We start from the raw sequence: 15837 nt of genomic DNA on the forward strand, positions 1-15837 counted from the left end.
TTATGGTTATAGGCAATGTATCCCTGCATGTACTAGTTCCTTTTCTATGTACAGATGCTTTCATGCATTGTTAATCAGGTGGTGCTGAATATGTGAGATTTTCTCTGTGATCAGACTAGATCTGCTTTTCAAGTAGAGTAAGGTAATTTCAACATCATTACAAAGAGCGGTAGTAGCTGTCCATAAATAATCCTGCACACTGAGGATATATGGCTCTAAAGAGTTGATCTTTTGAATTGAAAAGAAATCTCAAATCTTGGAAGCAGAGCTCCTGCCGGCTTTGAATACTCTTTTGCCCCTTGTAGTGCCATGGGATCAGGGATTAGGCTTATCATGAATGTCGTAGGAGATGTTCTACCAGCAACAGTTAAGAATTAAATTTCTTCAAGTTTGGTGGGATCATTCAATCTACCACTGGACCCAGTTAGAAGAACTGAAAGGGCCAGTTAGCCTTGCCTTTTGGTTTTAAAGTTAGTAAGATTCTAGCCAGTTGTTCAAATACCTTCATGGAAAGATTTGTAGAGACAGCAGCTAGAGCCTGACTCAGGAAAGTGCTTAAAAATGTGTGCTGCTGAGTTGGTTATGGAAGGATCTGTACGTTCTGTATAAAAATTGAGAAAATCAATATAGAACAGTCTGGTTTTTCTGTAACAATTTCAAATTATATGCAATTTGTGTCCTATAAACAGTTACAGCTCTTGAAAACATAGGAACTAAACATGTATAATGCTGGTTTTAGTGCCATTGGTATGTACTTCTGGGGAAAAAAAAAGAGAAAAAAAATTATTTGAAATTTATTTTTCTAGCCGGATTTGAAAGAACTTACTGGGTTTTGTCCAGAGCTCCTGCTAGTGCTTTTTTTTTTTTTTTTTTAAAAAAAAAAAGGCAACATACATAATAAAGGCGGGTAAAATTCATAAAGCGTTCCTGCAATTAAAGAGAGTAATTTATGAGGCAAAGACAAGATCTTCATTGTGATCCCAACTGGTCAGATGACTTGCTTGATGATTCAAGACACAAGTTGTTTGTCCTTGTTAGAGACAAGACTTACTATTTATTCATCTTAGCCATTCCATTTCTTCTATACATTTTTCTTACCTGAATTTCAGAAAATACCTTTGATCTTTGTAATAATACCCATCCATATTTTTAAGAGCAGGTTTCCTTTTCAACTGTGTTAGCAGGATCTCTCTTCAGTGAGATCTTGAAAGTGTGTGTTTGTTTAGTAGTGTTACTTTATCTTCCCATAGACACATTTATTTTCCTAAAAATGAAACTCCATAATCTAACCTGTAATACTGTGAAAATGTAAGGTTTTTTGAAAACGTATATGTAGTTGTAATTTTAACAAAATTACTTTGTCCCCAAAGTACATTCATATCAAGCATGCATAAATCTGTATATAGAATCTTAGGGGAAGACCTTTGCTGTTTCCTTTGTGAATAGATATGCAAGTGTAGATTTGTATTGACAAATACAATCTCATACAATCACCAAAGATATGCACTAAAAGTGTGGGCTTTTTTCACTGATACAAATCCAAATTGAAATCTTTTCCTTTTTGCTTGTAAATGAAAATATCGTTTAGGAGTTGGAATATAAAATACTAACTAGATTTCAGTTGTAGATAATTGGACCCAATGAAAAGAGGGTAACAGTTACCTCTTTATAATTTCGTCAGGCTTTGAACTAGTTATGTTTTTATGTTACCAATTACTCTATTTACTATTTTGTGAAAAAACCTCTTTATTACTGTGAGAACTTGGCAGTAACAACTGTGTGGTAAAATAATTCCTCTGAGTAGCCAACCTGCTGTTGCAAAATGCACATTTAATGATAAAGTATAGACCTACAGCCGAATCGTTTTGACCTTGGGTTACATTACTTCTGGTAAGGACAATGAGCATGGTACAGAATTTCATGGTAGATCACTCTGGTTTTTTTAGAGATCAAATTTCTATCAGGCTAAAAGAGTATTTTTAACTGTTCTCAGGCCGAGTTTAATTTCTGAGATTTTCTGTATTTTGCTTGAATAAATGGCAGAAAAATAGCTATATTATAAGCACTAACTTGGTCAGCTGTAAACAGCAAAAATGCTTTCCCCAAGCATGTTCTGGCAGTCTTAATTAGAAAACTCCTTTGTGCTGTTATTAGCTGTAGTTAATGAGATTCTTTACAATAACATAAGGGATAGAAAGTACCTACATTTCAGCATTTTGCTCCTGTGTTTGTAACAAAGTGGTCCTGTCTGTGAGAGAAGATGTATTTATTTAAATTCATGTGCAGTACTGAAGTCATACTAAAAGAATGCAGCTTCTGCTTAAGAGCAAAGGTTAATGTAATTGAAATGATTTGACTGAAAATACTGTTGTTGAGGATTTGTGACCAAGAAAACTTAAAGAACTGAAAAAGTGCTAATGGATGTGTTACTTTAAAAATGGAGATTTTCTTTGGAGCTTGAAAACATAATCGATAGAAGTGACGAAAGGAGAATCAAGGAAGCTTTGGAGCTTGAAAACATAATTGATAGAAGTGACGAAAGGAGAATCAAGGAAGCGTAGTGGGGATGAGGCCAGTTCTTTGGAACAGCTCTAAGCTGAGGCTGTGTCTGCACTAGGAGCAGGCTCGTAAAACAAAGCAATGCTCTGCCTTCCTCCATTATACACAGTCGAGTAAGACTGAGGGAGAGGGTTACTCCATGACTAAAATGGTCCCGTGTGCCAAACATCACCGCTACTCATGTAGTTAAATCTTTAGGAACTAAAGCCGTTGCACAAACTTTTTCTTCTTCTCTGAGACCTCCTGTGTGCCACACTTTCTTGTCTTCTGCCTCACAGAGTAGCAAATTAGTGTCCCTACCAATGTGATGATGCGATACTTTTAAATCCTTTGAGTGAAAAGATGGGAAGACAAGGCTATTCCTTTAGCTAGTCAAAGAATCCAGTAGGAACAAAAATCTTAGCGAAAAGAGGAAAAATATTTAAATTTATTTTAGTCAATTAATTAGTATTGCACTACACTTTTATTTATTATTAGCATTCCATTTTATTCTAATACTGTGTGTCGCCACATATTAAAATTTTTGCTTTAACGTTTCCCAACAGCTTGTATAGACTTCTGTTCCACACATTTGTCCAGACTTCGTCAGTGCAGCGGGGCACGGAGCAAGCTGTTGCTCTGTTCCGTTTGAGTAGTAACTGTACTCAGTTGTGGAGTACTGGGTGAGTGACTCTGCAGAGTGGATTGCATGAAGTGTCAACAATGCAGCTTTGTTTTTTAATGAAGTATCAGTTTCCAAGAGTTTTCAGACTTCATTTCTCCATTTATCAGCAAATCAATCCTTTGCTACACAATTTGTGTGTGTAGTGTGTGTATGTTGCTGAAAAGCAATGTTACTGATAAAAAAGAAATAGAAAGCCATATAATACATAGGGGTTTTTTTATTTTCACACTGATTTGATTATTACATGTATTATTATGAAACTGGAATGTGAAACAGGGCTGGACATCTGTGTAAGTTCATATCTAGAAACCCAAAAACTGAATCTCTATGTATTTTGGAATTTTCTTACCTGAATTAAACAACACAAGCACTGCCTAAGTTTTTGAAGCCTGTAAGTATGAATGTCTTCAGCAATTATAAATGTTACAGTAATTACAGTTAAATGTTATTAAGTAATCACATGCAAATAAAAGGCAAGACCAGGAAAGACTTCCTTAAATTATTTAAAATGAGGCTATTTTTAGTACACAGGATTAGTTGCCATTATTTGCAAATGTACTTTACTTAACATTGGTTGATTTTATTTTTTCTTTTCTTTTAATTCCATGAATTTAAGTTACTACTTTGAGAAATGTCATTCAGAATCTTTTCTCATTTTCTAATGTCTCCTAAAAGTGTTGATATTCCTGGTAACTTCTAATGAGAGATAATAAGAGAACAAAATGTCAGTAAAGGTTCTAGGAACTCTACAGCACTCCTCCTGAATTTAAAGGGGCTTTGATGATGAGTTAGTCTATTTTACCTAAGGAAGGAATAATCTTCAGATTTGCATCCCATGCATGGCAGCATGGCTTGAACCTTTTTAATACAATGAATTTATTCAGTGTTGTCAAATGTATTTATGGTGTTTTGTTGGTTGGTTGTCTTTTTTTTTTTTTTTTGGCAAGAAACAAGAATTTGTTTCAACAGCTTTTCTTATACAGATAAATAATACAGGTTGGATAGGCACATCTTACAGATAATAGTCTTCTGTTGAGAGCTGTAATTGTCTAATAATAGTTTTGGCTTCGTGCCTAAAGAACGTACTCTGACATTTAAACCAAATAATCAAAATGCCTGCATTTCTGAGATACGGCATACTGCCTGTAGCACAAACCAGCCAGCACATGATTTCATTGTAAATCTATTATAGTCTTATGTTAGTGTAAAACGTGTAGACTTTATATTATAGTTCACTGTAATTGCCATCCCTCACAGGGAAAAGTTTAAGCTAGGTGTGAGTTACAGGATGCATGGCATTGTGCTGGTTGTTAGACTTAATTTGTAAGCCCCTCAGCAGAATGTGGAGTTTATAGAATTATTTTATTTATTGCGGCCAATAAAGTATAAAATCCTGAGGTCTAAAATACTACAGAAACTTCAATAAAATGTTTTTATGAGAGTTGTGATATACTCTTTAAAAAAGCAATCTACTATAGGAAAGCTCCGTTGCAAAATAATAATCTAATAACGTAAAATCAAAAAGCTGGAGACGTATTAATCCATTCTGGAGTTTGTGTACCCAACATCTGAAAAGTATGAATTGTGAAGAAATTGTGGGAACAAGTCGGTGTTTCCTTCTGTAAAGACTGGTAATTCTGGATCTCAAAAAGAATTGCATGAATTGTTATGCCACTGCCTTTCTAAGATTGTAGTATTTTATGGAGATCTGCTATTAGGAAAAGAATTCTGGTCCATAGAAGAGACATTCTGCCAAGGAGACAATTCGGCATCCTGTCAATGGATGTTTTTGTGAAACAGGTTTTTATTAGGTTGCATGATTTTCCTTTGTCTATAGATCAAGGGTGTTTTTACATATTGCCAACATTTTTCTATAGACATAATAAACATAGATCATAAAAAGATCAAATTTTGTGTTTATTAGGGCTGTTTAGTTACATTATAGAATTGAAAAACATGTTCTTTGCACCATTTATATTCTTTCCTTTCTATTTTTAGGATGCAAAGTTTGTAGAAGAGCGACGCAAGCAGTTACAAAATTACCTAAGGAACGTAATGAACAAAATTATTCAAACTGTGCCAGAATTCACAGCCAATCCCAAAAAAGAGACTCTGATTCAGCTGATGCCCTTTTTTGTGTAAGTATCTGTCAGGTAGTCAAGAACATGCTTTTTTTCATCACCATTTAATTTAAAATATAGTGCCAACATCTCCAAAATCTTTTAAACAGTGTTTTTTTAAATAGAAGGCTCCTGTTCAAATTATAAGTGCTTTTGTTATATTTAAAGAAATATATGACATATATAGTAATTTTTGTTTCTTTAAATGGTAACTTTGAACAAAAATCACTGTGTAAAACTTTCAAAAATATCCAAGTGACCTCAAAATCTGCATCAATACGTACTCTTCAAACATTAGGTGGTTTTGATTTCTTTTATTTGGTCTTTTTCAGTTTTGTTTTGCTTTTGATTGTATGGGGTTAATATTTTTGGTTTTAAATTTATTTGGGGGGATGAGGGTGCAGCACTATTAGGGTACTTACTAGCCAAATTAAAAAGTCAAGCTGTTGAACTCTTTCTAGCTGAATTTTGCAATCTGCTGATGCATGTTCTGATTCCATTGATGTTAATGTTGACTATGTCCAGAAATAGATTAACAGAGTCATCTGTTAAGAATCTCAAAACAAACCCTTTGATACATAATCATACCAGGGATATCATCTGTTAAAATCTTCCTATTTTGCTGTAACCATCGTTCTTTACAGTATTTGTAATTGGTATTCAGAACTATTTAAGAAATAATGAAAATTTGGTTTTGAAAGTGGTGTTAACTTACTTCTTTCACTAATAATTTTGCAGTATGAGGGTTTTTCAGTACTACACCTGTAAAAAATCATGTTATTCATAGTAAGCCATCATACTAAATTTGCTGCCCACAAGCCTCTGTACAGGGATTGTGCATCCATGCCTGTGAATCCATGGATGGATCAATTTGCAGAATCAAGACCGATTTAAAATGAATATGTTTCAGTAGCAGCGTGCATACTTAGCTGTACTATTTGCATGGTCTTGTGCAGAGTTTCAGCTTTTCAAGTTGAAACTTTATTTCAAGAAAGCTATATTTATTAGGAAGTGTAATAGATAAATGGAAGAATACCAAGATGTATTTTGTGACATTCATGTTGGTTTCAATTTTTCCTGAGTTTGAAAAAGCAGAAATCAATTTTATGAGGTATCTTGACGATCTTGTTATAAATGACAAAATGATGTTTGTAGGGACAAACTTTGTAGAATCTAAGGGCTGCAAAGATGGAAATGGTTTCAAGTACTTCTGGGTGAGGGGCCTGTACTTGGCTTTTTGTTAAGTCATTTTAAAGAAGTTGTACTTCATTTTGGTTTTTTTTACAGAAGAGGGAGGCAAATACAAAATACATTTGCAATCGAATTTTCAACTCAAATAATTTTTGCTCTTCCTGTCCAGTTTTATTTTAAGATAGTTAAGTATAGCTGTGTGAATTAGTGAACTGATAATTTCTCGTCAACTTCATTTCATAACTTGCTGCTTTAAAGGTAGAGCAGGAAAATAAATTCTTAACAGTGTGCTATTTAAGGTCGCATATTTTCATTGGCTTGTTATAATTGATTATCCCGAGTTCCACACAGACAAGCAGTAATGCAGAATAACATCTGTAAGTCAAGGCTAGCCAGTTTTTCCTCCTCAATGACTTTGCTTATGAAAGAAATTAAATTTCAAGCTTTGTGGAGTATAAGATAAATTTAATAAATGATGATTATGGTTTCAGGTATGCGTTGAGTTGCTGTAGTAATTATCATTACCTCAACAGTACAAGTGGTCATAAAGATAACAATCCACCTATTATTAAAATATGACAAAAATGGACAACAGTTTTAACCAGAAGCCATTAGATTAAGAAATACTGTGGATATTCTAGTTAGAAATATTAATTTGAAGCTTTGGCCTCAATGGAAAACAGATTCATAGCCGTTCATTATTTGAACTGTGATGCATTATTTAGATGCTTTAACCAAAATTGTTTTGTTTTCAGATTTTATTTGATTTCAATTATTAGAATTTCACATATTTTTTTAAAAAAATCTATCATTAATTGTACAATTCAACAGTGACCATACTGTGAGATTATAACTATGAGGTAGTACAGGACTGATGTAAAGGCAATGATAATACTTTTCAGGTGTTTTTTTAAATCTTAATACGCTATTGTTACAGAAATATTTTATTACAGAATTTTTTTATTCTACTTTGAGAAGTGACATTTCAAGAATAGGTTATTTATAAGCTCTTAGCCACTTATGTTAAAAACAGGAAGAGAAAAGAAATTTCCTCTTATTCCTCAGTCCTAAACAATTAACTTGCTTTCTGATGCTTAATCTCACCTCTTTTATAAGTGTGTAAATAAATTTAGATCTCATGTTTTTGTTTATTAAAAAAAGTGCCAGGTATGAGGACTTGCACAAGAAAAGATTCAAAATCACAGCCCTACATAATAGGTTCTACCAATGATGCACAAGTCAGAATAAACACCGTTACCCTATTCTGCTGATGTAAAAAAAAAAAAACAAACCAACAAAAAAACCAAAACTCAAACCAAACAAAAAGTTTTATTGAGAAAGCAGCATATTTAAGTAACCTGTTTTCTCAATACGGGTACAATTTAGTATGTGAAACATTGTGATCCAAAATAAAGCAGTTATCTCTAAGGAAAGAAATTTGTTCAAAGAGATTTACTCAAGGAAATTTGCCAACACCATTTGTCAGCAATTTGTAAACAGCAATATGATGCGCTGCATTGATGCTAACCTTTTTGGGTATAGCTGTATGACAGGTTGCAAAAAGACTTGTTTATTTTTAGCATTTTTTTTGCATTTGGGAATTTCATAATCCTCAACACATTGCATGAAGCAATGGACTGTAGTGGATTCAAGAATATTCTTTGATATCTGGACGTTATGGCAAAGAGGTTATGTTCATATATGTATCCGTGATTTATTTCCTTGGAGCTTTTTCTGTAATAACAGATGTATCAGCATTCTTTCTTAGCTCGAGTAGATAGTTCTCTATGGGAATATTAGTGGGATTCTGGAAAAGCTTAGCTGTTGAGCAAAATAACTACATACCTCATCTACAGTAGACAAAGTGGGGTTTTAATGCATTTTTCTACTGAGATATCAGACTCTTCCTCTGCAGCTAGAGCAGCAGCATTAAATTAATATGAAGGTCTTTCAGACAATGATAGAAGGAGCACATTTTAGAAAGTATCATTGTTGCTAGGCTATCATTTGAATTCTCAATGCCCTTTATTTTCTGAGGGTCATGACTTGGCACTGTTAGCGAGTAAGAAAAAGCATCTAAAAGAAAATGCATTTCAGTTGCACTTTGTAATGTCATCTCCTCCAGCATTGTCCTTAATGGATTTTGAGCGTCATCAACAGGAGATCTTGAACATTATAGACTCTGTGAAGTGTTTATGACATTATTCAGTTGTAACTTTTGTACTGCACCTGCAATTATTCTATTCTGTTAGGTTTAATAATATTTTGGTTTAATAGTATTTTAATATAAACCACTGCAAATACATATAATAGTTCTGATATATTTAATATGTGCTTTATAGCACAAATGTGTCTATCGTTGCTGATTACATCTTTATTAGTGACAGAGTTAGCAGTTACAGAACATTGAGACATTACTCATAGAACTGCTGTAGAGTAGTGATACCTTAGTCTAGGAGAAAAAATTACAGTCTTAATATGCATAAAAATTCTCTAGGGCTTTAGATCTGTCTATTAGGAAGCAATGAAATATAAAATAAAAAAAAATTATCTGGTCTTGACGAGTTTCTTCTCACTGTAAAATTAAATGACCGCACTTCAGTGTAAAAATGAAAAATCCCACAAAGATTATGTCTGATTAGGCATTCTATAGATGGAAATTACAGGGTCAGTTTTAATTAATAACTTTTAAGATCTGATTTAGGTCCCAGAATATGATTATAGTGAACACAAAATAAGATTAATGTCTCTAAGACTGAATTCACTGATTATTAAATGTTGGAACGAATATTGCCTAAAATTTTTGTTGTGAGCTTGTTCCTTTGGGATTTCTCCGTTTCAAGTGCAGTGATTTCATACAATCAGGCACAGATGTGATGAGGCAAAACATGATAACTGATCTATATAATAGCTTGACACTGTCACAAAGGAAGAAGTTAATTTTATTTTGAAACTCAGATACAGTTAACAGTTTTCAGTAAAGTAACATGAATCTGTTTGCTAGCATTTCTCTTCATTATTGTATCAAATGCTAGCGATTAATCACAGAAATGTAATTTTTTTTTGATTCCTTATGCTGTGAACTGTCATTAATGTATTCTTTCTGTTGTCAATCTCTATAATTTGTAATCTCGGTTTGTATATTTTTCAATTTTAATGCTGCATTAGCTCAGTCATGGGTTTGGTCAAATAGTTTCCTTCATAGTTCACTTTCATGTCTTATAGTAAAAAAGAGATTCTGGCTCTGCTAATTTGTCGGTTTACATGCTGAATAACAAATTCTTTGTAATAATGAAATTGACATCACACCTTAAATTTTCCAGTCCATGCCGAGCAAAAGCTGAATCGAGAATTGGCACTGCTGAATTACATTGCTACATCTCCTAGCTGGTGAAGGCCTATCTATTAATACTTGCTTAGATTAACATTTATTTGCACTCATGATTGGTTCATTACAGATAAATAAAACTTGTTATAACAAGTACATTTGTGTTTTAATCAGTTTTATCAATCTATCCGAAAAATACCACACACATTAGCTCTTTGTAAATACATACATAAGACCAGGAGGGATCTTTGGCAACAAGCATCACAATTCTTTGGACTGCATAATTGAGTGTTTCAGCATAAATCATCATAAGAGGGTATATGATTTCAAGTATGTAAAAAGCTAAAAGCTGTAAAAAGTTGTGAAAAGAAACACTAAAATGTTGCGATGTTCCATTTTTCTGTCTCTGTGGTTTCTAATTCAAATGCCCTCATTTTCTAGAAGATAAAGATTTTCTTCCTATCATCCTCATAATGGGCACAATCTAAAATACAACAAAAATAAGAAAAAAACTTTTTTTACTGTAAGGGCGATGGAACACTCTAACAGGTTGCCCAGAGATCGTGGACCTTGGAGATATTAAAGACTTGACAGGACACAGTCTTGGGCAACCTTGTGCAGAGGGATTGGCTAGGCGATCTCCAGAGGTGCCTTCCAACCTCAGTCTATAAAACTCAAAATCTGAACCTGCAATTTTAACTTGAGTTGTGTTTTACGTAAATCCTGCCCAAAGAAGCATTAGCTAAATATACAGCTGGTCAAACAGATGTTATATGTGAACAAAAAAAAGCCTGAACAGTGTGGAACTACTAAAGTACTCCTATGCAATGCTATTCAAATAAGAATACTGCCACTTTATCGACTCTTTTGTTTTGACAATGCAAACGTTTGGATTAAAATACATGAAAGAATGGTATGAACAGAATATTGTGAATATTTTCACAGATTACTGTGCTGAGTATTTTTTTTTATTTCGTTTTCTAGGCCTCAGCTACATGTTACAACACTTTCTAGATAGCTATTAATTATATGTTCTGCTGAGCTGCAGAGCTGGACATTTGTTTTCTTGTGGTAGCTGTTCGAACGTATGTTTTAAAGAAAGTAGAGAATCTACTCAGTAAATGATCAGAAAAGAGGCTAGAGCAGGTTCTGAGAAACTGGTGTCTGCGGGATGTGTTTGAACACCAGAGGAGTCATCGGTTCTCTGTGATGATTAGAGGATTGTAATGTTCAAAAAATGTTGTCTTCATTTCACTGGATGACATTACTGACAACATATTTGATACCAAAAATTGTATTCTTGGGTATTTTGTGTTAGTTGTCTTTGAGTCACCAAGTTAAATGGTAATGAAAAAGTCACTATTTCTACTTCGCTTTCTCATTTTGTTTGCTTCCTCCCTCCTGGAATGTTAAGTTCTGAAAAGTGTGGTAGAGAGATACAGGTACCAACTGACAGGCAAATTTCAGTACCAACCAATCAACCACTCAAAATAAAAGAAGAATGTTGCCCTGGAAATACTCCTCTAAGATTTATTTAGCACTAAATAGTATGCAGAGCCAAGTATCTGCTTTTGGTCTTTCAGACCGCAAAGTTAAAATAATGTGGAAGAATAGATGTTTGTTCTTAGTGGGTTGGAAGAATTTTGGATTGGTTTGGATTTTGTTTTTTTCTTGTCATCTCTATTTCAGTTGCAATTGTCAGTGTGTCCCTGAGAACATTTAAATGTGTATATTAAAGGTATGAGAGGTAAAAAGAATGTTAACTTCTATACAATACCATTGCTAGTATTAAAATGTTGCTTTCAAGCATAAATGAAATGGCTCTTTCAAGAAAATTACTGTGAGGTTCCTAAGGATATTTTATCTTTGAGTTCATTTATAATTTACCTCTGAGTTTCGTTCTGAAAATGAAAATTTGACTCTTTCAAAGTTACTTTCAAAATATTTTAGAGGGATAAAAACATTTGCTCAGACTTAACTACAAACTATCAGTTGTATTTCATTCAATAGCTTCATCTCTCAAGAAGGTATAGTTTACTATACAGGAGATATGGGCACTGTTTAAGTATAAAGAATGAACTAAAATCTCTCCACAGAAACATTTGTGGAACATTATTTTAAATAAGATTTTTGAACACATAGACATTAAAATCTTTATGCATAAAGGCAGAGGAGAAACACTTTTTAAAACAGTGCTTTTACTGTGTTCTGGCCAGTGACAATATTGAGATGACATTATCACAAACTAATAAAAATTTTAAAGGGATTTTAGGTTTATAAATTTCTCCATTTGCAGGACTCAATCACAAATGAGGTGCAAATATTTTTGTAATCTTACTCTGCTCACGTCATGTTCTAATGTTCTCTGCCTAATTTTATGGTTTATAAGAAATCAGTTTTATAGCTACAGAGAGGTTTCTATAATATGCTAATTATTTCCTCCCTTTTAGGACATGCTTAGTTGGACTGACAGTATGGTATTTATAGCAGCAGTATAGCTGTTATTTAACTAGTCTTTTGGGATGAAAAGTTACAAAAGATGATTCTATGAAAAAGCAAAATCACTCTAAAGTCTTGTTTCTCTAGCGTGCAAAGAAAATAGCAGAAGTTACAGTTAATACAGAATTTACGCATTGAATGAATGGGAATCTATCCTCTTATTTGAATTCCATACCTTCTATATATAACGGAAATAAGCAAACGCCTACACACATACATGCATCTATATGAACCCAGCAGTGAATGTTTTTGTTTTATAATTTTATTCTGCAGAAAAAGTTAGCTTGGAATATTTTCAGGTATTGATATGAGTATTTATACGTGAGTGCTGAATACTTATTGAGATTATTTCTTTGACGTCCATGCAGTTATGGTTATATGGTTAGTTGGTTATTATGGTTATATAGTTAGTTAGGCGTTGCATCAGTTATGTATGTAGGATAGGTGGTGTTTAGTTACATATGTGTTTTGGGAAATAGTAGTAACATGATTTTTATACTGAATTTTTGTGTTGCACTTTCTGTAACACATGTTGTTTCTACCGGTGCAGCCCGGAAGTTTTTGAGCAATTGGAAATGAGACTAAAATTGTCCTGTCCGTTCAATTTGCAGTGTATGTGGTGCCTTTATTCTGCATTTAGTGCGTGATCAGATAAACAATAAGATTAAAAGCAAACAAACAAGCAGTCCCTGAAATGCTGCAAAACAATATCGATGCGAAGTAAGGAAGTTATAAATGTAATTTTGAATAGGTTAATTTCTCAAAAAATGAGTTGGTGATGGCATGACATTTCTTGAAGCTATTAGTGTACATACCTGTGTCTTCTAATGAAATAAATGACAATATTCAGTTAATACATCCTAAAGTATTGTGGCTAGTGGCCAGATTTTTACCTGATTGCATCCTTTGAAGTGGCAGCTTGTGTTATCAACTTGGCACAGAATGACTTCAGTTTCTCTTTAACAGATCTCAGTAGTGTTCTATAACAGTAAGCAAGCACTCTAGAGGAATACAATTTACATGAACAAACTGGCAATTGCTTTTGCTTAAATATGTGACTTTTAATTAGTAAAGCACCTCCTAATGCCTGAAACATGCTAATGAAACTAATTTATTGCTATGTTAATTGATTGATCTACTTATAAAACTATGTAGAGACATTACACAATATTTATCTTGCAATATAACTGTGTTGCCAAGCACTGATGATTGTTGAAGTAAAAATATCTTAGATATCTAAAATTTGATTAGCATGTTCAGATAATGCACGCAGTTCCATTGCAAAAATGTACTATTCTTCTGTGGAATTTTTGCTGATGATTCAATTAAAATATTTGGAGTGGCTTGTTCTTAACAAACATATAGTTGTCTCACTGTTATTCTTGGTTTCTGCATTCCTCACTTTGTAACTGACAGTTCTGGTTTTAGTCTCTCATAACCTATGAGGCTTGACATCAAACTTAAAAAAAGCATCATGCCTGTTTTGATCTAACTGAAATGTGAAGAAGTAGGGCAAAAATTGTTTGGTCCAAGTATGTGAGAATTCATACTTTCATCTCTTTTCCTTATGCAAGAATTGTATTATGATGTTACATTGTCTTTTATTTTGTGTTTTGGCACATACCAACCTTGGAAGATGTGTAGTACGTAACATTCTACAAATGTATTGAATTTTCCTTTCCTTGCTCTGAGTAGTTGAGAGGGTTTATGAATGTTAGAGGAAAGTGAGGAAGGAAAAAATATATCGGGAGGACGAGTGGAAACAGTGATAAAAAGGGCAAGAATAAGCAGGGACAGAGAAGGAAGATTGGTTGAACATAGTAAGGAATTACGGAGACGTACCGGTACTTGAGACTTACTAGAAGCATTTGGCTTTATAAAGCTCATTTTATCCAAACAAATGAAGATGATGTTATGGTTGTAGTTTTTGTTTTTACAAGTGATCTATCTGGGTTTTGACAAGTTATCTGTGAAATAATTAAAACTTTGATCCTAGCTTTAAAGTATAGGACAGTAAAAACTTGAATAGTCCTTGGACAAGCCTGTCAAGTCTGTCAGCATTTTTTGCAACTCTGCTACTCCTTGCCATGTCATAAAGAACTGTCCGGCATCCTCCTATTTTGTTCAGACCTAAGGTTTGCAAAATTATTTCTTACTTTATTACCAGTGGTTAGTCTTTTTAAATGGTCTGAATAAATGCTAAAATCTGTAAATTGAGCTAGGAAGAGACAATTATCTGTGGAAGATGATTGCCTCCATAATGCAAACTATAGCATAGGTTTATTCTATTGTATGTGAGAGACATTGCAGGAGAGTTAAGGAAGCTCTGCTTTAATTTGAGTACATAATTGATTTGGATCCTAGTTTATCTTTGAGGATTTTTTCCAGCACACCTACGTCAGTTAAGAGTGTGTGTATGGAAAAACAATCCCTTGAAATACTTATGAAAGATGCTACCTATGCTGGGAAGAATAATATATCTGTACTAGCAAGAAATTTTATTTGCTCTCCTCTCTTTTGATCCCAAGGGGCAGTTTGCAGTGCAGAGATGCCATTTAAAGTATTGAAGAGAGAAAAGCTCCTTAACCTGATTTGTGATCAGAGCAATGATATGTGCAAATTTGTGCTCCCCCCCTCCTCTGCCCTGTCTACAGTGTGGCATTCTCTATTTCACGTTTGACAGAGTTGGCATTTTCCCCATCAATGTTTTTTCAACGTGTGATTTTCTTTTGATAACCATTCTGAGTTAATATATGCATTCCAGCCAAAAAGTTTTCAGTCCGTGATGTCCTAATTTCAGGTTAGTTATCATGGCAATACTATTAGCAGCATTCACAGTCTTCAGACAGTTGCTGTAGGTGGAGATATATTCCAAATACCCATCAGCACTCAAAAAATTTGCTGACTTCAACTTGCTTCTCCTGTTAGTAGTTTTATGGACGTTAGCAGTCAAGTAACTACTCTCTAGAGCTTAAATGACAATTTTTAGTCGGGAAGAATATTATGGTTAGTTCCTAATCATTTACAGGAGGCACATAAAATTATCAACGAGATCTGCTTTATATACAAATGTTGTAATCCTTTACATTTCAGATCAAAATTTAAGCAAAGTGAAAATTTGGAGTCAGAATATGTGTTTTGATATTTTAAAAACTATTTTTGAAGTTGTTAATCTCTTTCTCAGTTCTTAAAGTTAAAAGGACTAGAAACTCTGTTTGGGTTTCTTAGTTCTTTATTCCTCTCAGCTGCATTTCACTAAGTTTTGGGGTTTTTTTGCAGCAGTTGGTCTTATTAAGAGAAATTTGCCAGCGGTGCCCAACATAAATAGGTTTTATTCAGGTGAAAGAATCTGTTCATGTGCATGTGTCTGACTCCTACGTGCCTGTTTTCTTGCTCTTGCTCACACTTTCTTGCTCTCACTTGCGTTTTCTGTCTTTCGTTTTCTAAGGTAGTACTGAGCCAGAAGTGTTTTAGTA

General features: G+C 33.7%; 1 protein-coding gene across 1 annotated transcript in view; it reads left to right on the forward strand.

Moving 5' to 3' along the window:
• SNX29 (sorting nexin 29) overlaps positions 1 to 15837 on the forward strand; it is a gene marked incomplete at its 5' end in the record, with an annotated part of 130052 nt that overhangs the window by 95713 nt on the left and 18502 nt on the right. The window contains one exon of the mRNA XM_009886615.1: positions 5222 to 5361. Within this exon, the coding sequence (XP_009884917.1) occupies positions 5222 to 5361 (140 nt within the window). The remainder of the gene's footprint in view (positions 1 to 5221; positions 5362 to 15837) is intronic.

This window comes from Charadrius vociferus, unplaced genomic scaffold, assembly GCF_000708025.1.
Source record: "Charadrius vociferus isolate BGI_N301 unplaced genomic scaffold, ASM70802v2 scaffold46, whole genome shotgun sequence".
In the NCBI taxonomy this organism is placed as follows: domain Eukaryota; kingdom Metazoa; phylum Chordata; class Aves; order Charadriiformes; family Charadriidae; genus Charadrius; species Charadrius vociferus.